This window comes from Hyalella azteca, unplaced genomic scaffold (assembly GCF_000764305.2).
Source record: "Hyalella azteca isolate HAZT.00-mixed unplaced genomic scaffold, Hazt_2.0.2 contig17199, whole genome shotgun sequence".
Lineage (NCBI taxonomy): Eukaryota > Metazoa > Arthropoda > Malacostraca > Amphipoda > Hyalellidae > Hyalella > Hyalella azteca.
Window position 1 is genome coordinate 28,399 of NW_025946991.1, and position 12,002 is coordinate 40,400.

The 12,002-nt window shown below is 37.0% G+C and overlaps 1 protein-coding gene across 1 annotated transcript; it reads right to left on the minus strand.

Annotated features, from left to right (window-relative positions):
• Positions 1-2,053: 2,053 nt before the first annotated feature.
• LOC125179394 lies at positions 2,054-4,816 on the minus strand. The gene is made up of 4 exons (XM_047885176.1): positions 4,580-4,816; positions 4,149-4,378; positions 3,449-3,953; positions 2,054-3,307 (listed from the first exon to the last, which is right to left on the minus strand). The coding sequence occupies exons 2-4, from the start codon at positions 4,376-4,378 to the stop codon at positions 2,885-2,887; spliced, it is 1,158 nt and encodes a 385-aa protein (XP_047741132.1). The 5' UTR covers positions 4,580-4,816; the 3' UTR covers positions 2,054-2,884.
• Between the last annotated feature and the right edge of the window lie 7,186 nt (positions 4,817-12,002).

Below are 12,002 nucleotides of genomic sequence, written 5' to 3' on the forward strand. Positions count from 1 at the left end.
ATGGGTTTCCATCACCAAGAGAGTGGTAGAGTGGAGAAAATTTTTTTGGTTGGGAATCGAAATTTCGAAAAAAATTATATGGTATCAAAATGATCCCCGAAGTGCATAGAGTTCAATGGTATGATCGCCATTTTTGACAATTTTTGTAAAAAAATGACTAAAATATTTTCGATGTGTGAAAATTCGTCTCAAAACTCGTTTTCTGGCGTTAATAACTCAAAGAGATATAGCGGTAGCGGCCTTTCATGCAATTCAGCATGCCATTGTGCATGCAAAGAAGTGATATCGATGGTTTTTTTCTCCTCAATTAAGTTAAATTGCGTTTTGTATTCACTTCAAAATGGGTTTCCATCATCAAGAGAGAGGTTGAGAATGAAGTGTCAACTTAACCAATATTTGACGAAAAATAACGAACGAAATAGAAGGCCCCGAGCAGTGGACTCGGGGCCCGTAGAACGGAATCATAATTCACTACTTATTGTTATTCGTGTGAATTTTCCAAAATCACAGTTTTATCCGAGTTATAATCCTTTGAAAAAGCCAAAAAACCGATAGAAGGAGGTGGGTGAGTCAATTTCACGAAGCAATTTTGGTGTTTAATGAAAACTTTTTCCTATGGGACTTTTTCAAATTTTTTTTTCACTGAATTAATGCCAAGAATCTGAAGCAGGTAAAGAGGTAATTTTCCCAAATTTACGAATAAATTTAAAAGTGATGACGTCATGAGAAGTACAGTCTGGGTGAAAATTTGGTGAAAATTGGTCGATTCTCATCATCTCTGAAACGTCACTTGCGACGTCACCGAACCTGCCGAGGCCATGACGGACATTACCCCATAACTTCCCTCGGTACACCAGAGTACCTCCCATCGGTACGGCACGACCGCATGAAGTTCCTCATCCGAGCAGCCCACACGATGAACTTCCGTCGCCAATGGATATCTTCGCCTATCGGAAACTTCGCCAATGGATACCTTCGCGTATTGGAAACTTCAATTTATACCTTAAAACTTTGCCAGTGGCTTATATCAACACCACGGTCTGCATCCATGCCTATATTCTTTATATACCAACTAGGTTAAGATCTATCGTCAGAGTGATGCAACGTTTCGTTCTCCATAGCCTTCAGGACGATTCCTTCTCTAAGAACCCCAGTTCGTTCATTTACTCTATCCACCCTTACGATAATTATTCGATAATTACGATAATAGTAGGATTCTGGTAGGATCGTGGACGATATTCTATTGTAAACCCCCCGGGGAAAAAGGTGTAAGGATGAAAATTATCAACGTTCATTCCGCATTCAAATGATTTCTTCCTGGTTAGAAAATAGTTCCTCCATCCCGATGTTTATAAACATATCCATATATTAAACTTCCTTCTTTTACCCGGTAGAGACTCATCACCTTGATGACATGTATTTAAGATTGTGTAATCCCGGAAGACGTCAGTATGAAACTAAGACGAACGCGTTAATGTTCAGCTCCCAAAGCTCGCTGAAAATCTATAATCTGTACGCCGATAATTTCTCACTAAGTATAAGTATCTGATCTGTACTTAACTCGTGCTTCATTTATCCTCATTTAAGTCAAGGCACCAGAACCTGCCTCAGGTAGTTAATAACTAATTAAATGCGCCCAAGACGTGCATAGAAAAGCACCTCGTACGTACAAACACAACATCGTACACGAAATCTTACCCCTGATGTTAAAATCGTTTAAATGTACCGCGATTCAAAGCAGCATTCGTGACATTACCATCTGGAACTATTAAGTTATATTTTAACTAACTTTCAGAGGGGAAAATTTAACACATCTCTTTATTTGAAATAAGTAAAGGTTCACACGACTTTATAAGCAGAAAATAAGTGCAGAACACAGCAGAACACAAAAATATTTATTAATAATTATTTTTTGCAGAAGAGATTAATTCACAATTATTTGCAAACATTTTCTGTTACTTACGCATAATTCCAAATACACTTCAGTACACTTCAAAGAATGTCTGCTTCTTATTACAGCGAGCCTGAACCCATGAAAAGTAGTATTCCGTACAAAAACCGTATGAAAATTTATTTTTCAAAGCTTGCCTTCAACTGAAATTTAACACGAAAAAACGTTAATTAAGGTTTTAACTAAGCTCATGCTGGATCACATGTTTTGGTTAGACGATTACAAAAATAAATTATATATCATTAAACAAAAATTCCTCTTAAATTAACATTTGCAATGCTCGTAACTATGCTAAACAAATAAATAAAATCGGTTCTCTGTCGCATACAAAATTATACATGGAAATTAACAAATAAAGGCATAACATTATGCGCGGCCAAAGAGATATAAAGCCAAATAAGTAACTTATCATAAATATGCTTGTTCAGGAGTTCTCGACACTAGATAACTATGAAATGGCTCAACACTTGCATTGAATGCAAAATATACAGATAAGTTTATGAAGCAAAGAATGACACTTCCTTTAGGCGATCCGAAATTCGCTACTAACAAATGATTACCCCTAACGAGCGCGAAATCTTCCCCCTGATACCAAAATCGTTTAGGAGTACCGCGATTCAAAACAGGAGTAACGCGATATTCCATACTAAGAACCGTATAAAAACTTAATTTTCAAACCTAGCCTTCAACTGACATTTAACACGACAAAACCTTAATTAAGGTTTTAACTAAGCTCATGCTGGATCAAGGCTCGTAACTGTGCCAAATGAATAAATAAAATCGGTTCTCTGTCACACAACAAATCAAATAAAGGCATAACATCATCCGCGGCCAAAGAGCAAATGAAGTAAAATAATTAACTTATAAAAAATGTATCTTCAGGAGTTCTCGACACTAGAAAACTATATAATGGCTCATATAAACATTCCAGTTCTAGCTCATTGTATTCCGCGAACGTTTGGATGGGCGACTGCCACTAGGCACCTCTTCGTCCTCGTCTTCCCCCTCCTGTATTGATGCTGGAGAAGGGGACCGATGGGGATTTCTAGCGCAGTCTTCCTGTTCCACGTTGTCCTCGCCGCCCATAAAATCATTCACGCGACGAACGGCGTGGGCGGGGGCTGCTATGTGCGGTGCTACAGGATTATTTTGCACCTCTCTGTACAACGCAACATTCAAGAAGCGTCTGGGTTGAATCCTCGACAAATGCAACTTGCATGAATTCGATGGGCTGCCGTCCGGAAGGTATCGTCGCTTGTACCATCCACTTATGAGAAACCGCACTCCCTCGCCCATGTAGAGTTGTAAAATTCGGTCAATTGCCTCCCGCAAGCGGATGGAGTTGATGCGAGCAAGCTGAAAAAATATATACCAGTCAATTTCGGCATCGATGTGCATTTCTACGATTAAATACAACGCGTAAATGAACGTAATTGAAGACGTGCAAGGGAAATAATTATTTGAAGAAACATTCATGCAACATTATGAAATTAATACCTGGAGAGAGTCAGGATGAATGAATAGGTTGGCGAGGCTCTGGCTCGTGTAGGATATGAATTTTTGTCCACAGTTTGCTGCCTCCAGTTCAGCAATGTAGACCTTCGCTTTGATGCAAGTGTTGCTTGTTCTTCCTCCAACCTGTGCAGGGCATGGATCGTCCGGAATGTGACAGCTGTCACATGTTCTTGATGGACAGGCACGGTGAGTTACCACTTTCTTCAGCACTATTTTTTCCACTTCAAGGAAAAAGCCCTGAATATGAGTCGATTCCTCCAGTGCAGGAACAAGATCTTGTATACGCTGATACTGAGCTGACGGCAAAATAGGGATAGGATTGGTCGAACATTCAACAATTTTTACGCCGTGTATTTCATCACCCAGACACGGCTCGTAAAAACAAAGATAAGAGCCTATATAAATGTCGTGTATTGCCCAGAGGGCACTATTGGTTTGCGACTGTTTTCGGCATACCACATAGAAGAGGTCACCACTGACAAGCTCCCTGAAAAATAAAAATACTCTTATAAAACACTAAACGCTCAAGATATGAACGATAAAATCCATTCAAACAAATCAACAAAAATTTTTACAAAAATGTCTACAATGTCTACATAAATGTAATAATAAACGTTAAGAGAAATAGAAATTCAATTAAAAAATCAAATTAATTATAATAAATGGAAAATGCCATAATTACCGAAAGAGTAGCAGTCGATCGTATGAAATGGCATTGCTGCCTTTCGTCAACAGTTTTCGTGATGATTCTTTTGGTCTCTTGATCGACAGCAACTGTCCATAGGTGACGACGTTATCGTCTTCGTCCGCCAGGTTCTCAATCGTCCGGTAGCCGACGGCATCGCTTTGGACGTAAGCCACGGCCTCGGCCAATTTTTTCTGATCTAGAAGGTCTTGTACATAAGACGGCATCTGGCAAGCATAAGAGAACATGTTAAAATCGAATTACGATTTAAATTAAAATAAAATAATTTAACTTACTCAATGATCAAATAGAAAATATTTACATCAAAATAAACTATTGTCATGAAGTCGCAATACTACCAATTGTTACGACTGTTTGTCGAGCAACTGCTGAAATTTTGAATACTTTAACTCGAGCCTGACACTCACTGTTAATGGCCGAGAGTGTCGAACTCTTTCTTCGAAGGGATTGAGTACTGACAGGAAAAATATAGATGACTAAATCGGGAAAGATTTTGAGATTCTAAATAAAATATTAGTTAGTACTAGGTTCAAATTAAAGAGTCGTTGAAGCACAGAATTTTCTTTCATTCAGAATGCCTCGTAGAAAAGATAGTTTTAGAAGCACATAACTTCGTAGTTCACGATTTACTTAAAAAATCCAACACGCAAACATATCCGGACTGTTAGATCACAAGTCCGTAGGTCTAATAGTGAATTATTAAGGCAACTAATCTTCGATTAATTATTTGGTCGGTTAGTAAATTATTGTCAGTTTTATAATTAGCATTATTATTGCTCAATTATAACTTAAAATAACTCATGAATTAAAATCTATAACAATGGGTATCAATTTCATTTTTCAATACTTCCACAATATGCACGACGTAAACATTATGCAAACTTGCTCTATGTTATAAATTCGGTACTGTGGGAGCATTAAATTTCCCAAACTAAGGAGCAAAAAGCTCACAAAGTCCCGTGCAGTAGGTCATTTTCAAGATTTTTCAAACTTCATGAATAAAAAAGAAGTTGATAAACGAATTTATTAGGATTATTCTACAAATACACTGCGAGGGTGAAACCAGACAATAAATCGAGATTCTTACTCTAGCCAAAATTACAGCAACAGAAAAAATAGTAACTAGTCAATTAATGATTTACTTATGATGTAAAGTATATAACAAATCGCGACAAAATAATAGCCGAACACTGAGCGTTTACTGAACATAAATCGAGAAATCATCTAAATAGCTAACTATACATTATATGACATCTAAGAGTGAACAAAGAACGGAAATAAATTTTAATGAATCTCGCAAGGTGCATATCAATTCCATGCTGACAATGTTTTACAGTATGTAATTTCTAAATATTAAGTATTAAGTCTACATATTACATAAAATTATTCTACAAATACACTGCCAGAGTGAAACCAGAGACAATAAATCGACATTCTTACTCTAGCCAAAATGACAGCAACAGAAAAAATAGTAACTAGTCAATTAATGATTTACTTAGGATGTAAAGTATATAAAAAATCGCGACAAAATAATAGCCGAACACTGAGCGTTTATTTAACATAAATCGAGAAATCATCTGAATAGCTAACTTTACATTGCATAACATCTAATAGTGTACAAAGAGAGGGCAAACTATAAAAATCGATACGAGTAAAATTTATAAAAAATACTCGTCTAACACTAGACGTTTATTTACAAGAACCTACATTGAAAAACAAAGTGAATATCTACTTTACATCACTTTTAAGAGTGAACAAGAATGCGGAATAAATATACATAAATCCCAGATGTGCATGCTAATTCACTGCTGGCATATTTTTACAGTAATTTCTATAATATTGATATTTCTCAAATTTAAATTAAGAAAGTTCATCTCTATTGAGAGGGCGCAGCACGCAGCACTGCCTGAAAATTAAATCGGCTCTATTTGCTTGGCCGTAAAGTTGAAAAGCACGCTTTCCGCAAGTCATTGCAGTTTGATATTAAATGTACATATTACATAAATAGACAATATTAATAATGCGAGATTGATATTTACGGTTTATTTACTCAAACGAAAGAAATTAGGAACAAGTCAATAAATGATAGGATTTAGATGCAAACTATAAAAATCGATACGAGTAAAATTTAGAAAAAATACTCGTCTAACACTAGACGTTTATTTACAAGAACCTACATTGAAAAACAAAGTGAATATCTACTTTACACCACTTTTAAGAGTGAACAAGAATGCGGAATATATATACATAAATCCCAGATGTGCATGCTAATTCACTGCTGGCATATTTTTACAGTAATTTCTATAATATTGATATTTCTGAAATTTAAATTAAGAAAGTTCATCTCTATTGAGAGGGCGCAGCACGCAGCACTGCCTGAAAATTAAATCGGCTCTATTTGCTTGGCCGTAAAGTTGAAAAGCACGCTTTCCGCAAGTCATTGCAGTTTGATATTAAATGTACATATTACATAAATAGACAATATTAATAATGCGAGATTGATATTTACGGTTTATTNAGAGCGCGCAACAAAATCAGCACGAAGCGGCTCAAATTCTAGTTCATAGTCGGCGGTGTTGGCTCTATGACAGTTGCTGCATTGCAGTACTAGAGGCGCGACCTCAACAACTTCAGGAAGTTCATCGTTTGAAGCTACAGGTCTCACGTCTAAAACGGCTGGCAATTCAATCTTTCGCTTCTTTGTTCTAGGGCCTTGTGTGTCACCTATGCGAGCGTTGTGTCCTGGAACAGCGCATCTACTACGTGTTTGAACACGAGCCGGTACTGCGGCCTGATCATTTATCTCGTTAATCGGCAAAAGTGGGAACGAGGCTGGGGATTGCGACACAGATACAACTGCGATACTTTCTAATTCACGAGATTCAATATCGAGAACATTGGGTGTGCAAGTCGGATTCACTGCAGCTAACTGATCGGATATCTGGATGGGAAGTTCAAAGCCACGAGCAAGTAATGAAGGATCCGGTTCCGGTTCATTGCAGTCGGCAAGTGTATGCCCTAACAGATTACAGCGCGCACAACGTAAATACGATCGTCGTCGCTTTTTAGCCATTTTAAGAAAATAAAAAGCTGATATTTATAAAAGCGTAGAAAAACACGCCTAACAATCGATAGTCTGAAATATTTTCAATTTGTGAAAATAAGATAAATGAAATTGCGGCGTTTAGTCTCGTACATATTGGATGCGCGCGAACTAATGTTCAAACAAAAAATTAAGATAGAAAATGAAATAACATGAAATTTTGTAATTTAGCCCTAATAAGGGAAGACAATCCAGCACGCATTATGTGAACGAACGCGATATGCCGATTAGAACATTCTGCTCTAGTTATCATAGTTAAGTCAGGTAGTTAACAATAAATAAATACATAAGCGCGCATCGAGATTAAATGATTTTAAATTAAGCCTAGAATTCTAGCATTGTTTAGCTTGAATATTAAGAATTAGTACAATAATTAAGAGCGAAAACTATTTAAATAAAACCTATGGGAAATATGGGGTCAAAATCTTAGCTAAATAGCATGATGCACAAAAACTTGTGTCAACTATGGCGCAGTTCAGGCGCAGGCATCGGCAAGGAGGCGGCTCTACAACGTAAATACGAGTTCGTATTTAGTTCGTACAACGTAAATACGAGCGTCGTCGCTTCTTAGCCATTTGAATAAAATAAAAGTATGGTAATTAAAAATAAAAAATAATGTAAAAAAAAAAACACAGAAACAATCGGCAGTCTGAAATAATCCCAATTCCAGGGCACATAAGCGGATACGACTTGAGATAAATGCTAGAAGTTTAGTATCCCATCAATCCCGAAGATAAACGTATGCGAATGCAAGTTTATTTCAGATTTGTTTTAGAAAAGTAAGAGCACCGATCGATGAACTAAAATTTAATTTTAATATGCGAGGACTGAGAAGACTATTGAATAATAAAAGAATTGGTACCAAGAGTACTAATACGCGCGGGAGAAGGGTCGAAAACATAATGGTAATATTTAGATAAGCGCGCATGAGTCGGCATGGTTTTGCTTAAAAGATGGGAGTCCAGCACGCATGATGTGAACGAACGCGATGTATCGATTAGAACATTCTGCTGTAGATATCGTCATGAAGTAAGACGAAAATGATACAATAAAGTACATGAGCGCGCATGGACATGAAACAGTTTTAGGTTAATCCTGGAGGCCAAGCATTGTTTAGCATGAATAAGTTGACTAATAAGAAGCGATAAATGTTTAAATATAACACCTGTGAAATAAGGCAAAATTCGAGGCGCATTATAGGCTAAATAGCAAGATGCACTAAAAGTTAACATTTCAGGCGCAGGCATCGGCAAGGAGGCGGCTCTTTGAGACAATCTTGACTACTCTAGGCTGCTGCGAAGTTATTGCGAAGAAAAGTCAAGATGAGATGCACTTGCGACACAGATACAACTGCGATACTTTCTAATTCACGAGATTCAATATCGAGAACATTGGGTGTGCAAGTCGGATTCACTGCAGCTAACTGATCGGATATCTGGANAGCAAAAATTAATTAAAGTTAGCCTCTGTACAATTAGGCAAAAATTAAGGCTATTATAGCAAAGAATAGAACAAGCTTACGTTTGGGGCAATAACAAATTCTAAATTCATTGAGCTAAGGCTATTATAGCAAAGAATAGAACGAGCTTACGTTTGGGGCAATAACAAATTCTAAATTCATTGAGCTACCGGTTTAAGCAAAACTTTTCACATGACTGCATGACGCGAATTGGTCTTAGTTCAAGGGCGCAAGATAAAGCTATATTGATTGCGTACTTCATCGGCCAAATAGATATTACGACTTCTGATTTCTTACAGATGGTTGCCGCATTCATAGATTGAGAGATAAATTCAAACTTGTTCAACTAATAGGAAACTGTGCGTGGCAACTGCATAAATTTATGGTATGAAATCTCAGCTAAAAAGCAAGAAGCACGAGAAGTTAAGGCGCAAGCATTGGCCAGGTGGCTCTATGAGACAATCTTCACTATTCTGGGCTACTGCAAAGTACAGACTTTGTGATGAGAAGTCGAGATGAAATGTCCACAGGAGGAGCGATGTGGGTTTGCCCGATTTCAATTGAGATTTGTAGACTCCAAACCTGCACGAGAAAAGATGATGAATACAGCGAATTGGAAAAATCATGTTGGATCATGTTGGAAAAATCGACATTAGCTCTTTGCAAAGGAATCGGGACCGTTAATGACGTGAAAGCATAAGTCTTTCTTAATCATTGAAATATTATCTTGCCACCTTCATCGGTAACGTTACACAAATCAAAGAGCTTCTTCTTTCATCGACGATCATCTCATCGAGACTTCAGTAAGATAGTGCTTCGAACCTGCGTTTCTATTATGTTGACGCAAAACTAGCTGAGACGCTTTTCTCGTATAATAAGAAGAGGAAAAAATAATTATTTACTATCAAAACTAACGTACTTCGATATATTGGTAATTTCATCAATACTAGGGAAACAAACAAATTAGATTAACGCTCATGTCTGGTAATATCTGTCCGCACGACTGTAAACTAACTGAAAAGCAGCAAAATTCTTCTAAAAATAAAAAATACGGTTTGTGACGCTATTTCTAAATGCAACTCTATCAGCTATCGATGTCCAAAAATGTAATTCTAGACTTTCTATACTATATCTCTCGAAAGTTCTAGAGTGTGCTTGAAGTCGATCCGTTTGATGGTAAACGTGATGAAAGAATGACGTTCTAAGAAACTGAGTTCGTAAGCAACCAGTTACATCTTCAATACTTTTATATTCACGTCATCTTTACGCTTTGCGTGAGATGAAAATTCAAGTAAGAACGAAAAATTGATACACGAAAAATTGATACGCCTAATAGGAGAATCAATACACAATTGAATCCGAGAGTAATGGGGTAATGAAATTTTCAACCAAAGAAGCTAACGTACAAGTTAAAAGCTACTATTGTGAAACCGTCAAATACATTTCAGAAATATCAGGCAGTAAATATTTTAGATGTTCGTAAAGTGGGCTAAAATAAGAGAAGTAATTAAGAAAACGGATCACTTAAAGAATAATTGAAAATAGAATACGAGATCAAGTTTAATTAGAATGCGCGGAGAGCAAAAACGCGAGCAGAGAGCTAGAGCACGGAGTTTTGAGAATGAAAGCCTGCAATATAAATGACTTGTTAACAAGTAGTCCTAAGTAATACATCATGAAATACAAACATTCATGTGAAGAAATGAATTTTCGAAGAAAACAAGTTTAAATGCTTATTTGAGAGAAAAGTTACTCGTAATTCTTTATGGGAAATAGCTAATTACATTAGATGACAGTAATCAAAATTATAATAGAAGATCTGAACAGGTGCGCTGGTATAAATGCCATGCGTGAGGGTTATTGCACTGCGCCGCTCCTGTCGCTCTCAGGCTGCAATATACACGACTATCGTATCGTATCGTAACCAAGAGTATTAAATAATACTTTATGAATCTAATCATTATGTTAATTTTGACTGCGAAAAAAGGGATTTAGGAAGGAAGCGAATGCATTAAACTCACTGCAATTATCGAAGAAGAAGGCTCACGTTCCGAACGCTGCGTTGGAAGCGGTTGAGAATGACGAAGTCGCAAAGCGGAAAGGTGGCTGCACTCAACGTCCAGACTAATCTGCAATGGTATCGACTTGGATAAAGTAATTTCATTATATATTAACTCTGAACAAGCCACTCTGAACAAAGCACTCTGAACAAGCCAATCTGAACAAGCCAATCTGAACAAGCCACTCTGAAGAAGCCACTCTGAACGAGCCACTCTGAACAAGCCACTCTGAACAATCCACTCTGAAGAAGCCACTCTGAACAAGCCACTCTGAACGAGCCACTCTGAACAAGCCACTCTGAACAAGCCACTCTGAAGAAGCCACTCTGAACAAGCCACTCTGTACAAGAAACTCTGAAGAAGCCACTCTGAACAAACGAGTCTGAAAAATATAACAATTAACGACAATTTAATTAATTAAGTTTCAATAAAAATAAACGCAATATCGAGTGCTAGTAGGGAAATTTGAAAAAAATAACAAATAATCGTATTAGCCGTGCAGGGTAATGTGGCTCAATTTTGAAAACATTTTAATAAACGACTTTAAAATAAAACTAACATATCAAAACCAACAATTGACACATCACTCTAAAATAAGAAATAATCAAATTTAAGAAACGCATGAAAATAATAAATTGCATGTAGGCAAGAAAAGAATGACTCTCACCGCTTCTATTGAAGAAGAAGGCTAACGTTCCAACGGTACGTTGGACGCCGTCCAAACTGAAGCGGATGCTATGCGTGAGGGTTTCTGCACTGCGCCGCTTCTCTCGCTATCAGCCTGCAATATAAATGACTAGTTAACAAGTAGTCCTAACTAATACATCATAAATGTGAAGTTTATGCATAATTTGACAGGAAATAAATTAATTTTCGAAGAAAACGAGTTTAAATGCTTATTTTACAGAAAGAGTTGGTTGATGGTAAACGTGATAAAAGAATGACGTGCTAAGAAACGGATTTCGTAAGCAAGCAATTATCAGCAGGGAAGATAGAACGGTCTTCGCAGGACGACAGGCATTGCGTGAGATGGCATTGCGTTAGATGGATATTATAGTAAAACTCAGCTTCATGACAAATTATTCGTCTAAAAAGATAAAAAAAATAGGAGCTGAATTCCAGAGTAATAAAGGAATATTTCCAATGAAAGAAGCCAACTTACAAGTTAAAAGCTACTGTTGTGAAACAGTCAAGCCACTCAGAACAAG

What these genes read in the sequence shown, in the direction of transcription:
- LOC125179394 (XM_047885176.1), bottom strand. Translation starts at nt 4,378, where the DNA reads ATGCCGTCTTATGTACAAGACCTTCTAGATCAGAAAAAATTGGCCGAG. An exon ending in GATCGACTGCTACTCTTTCG is followed by an intron (nt 3,954 to 4,148) that starts GTAATTATGGCA and finishes TTTATTTTTCAG; the next exon opens with GGAGCTTGTCAGTGGTGACC. An exon ending in TTCATCCTGACTCTCTCCAG is followed by an intron (nt 3,308 to 3,448) that starts GTATTAATTTCA and finishes ATATTTTTTCAG; the next exon opens with CTTGCTCGCATCAACTCCAT.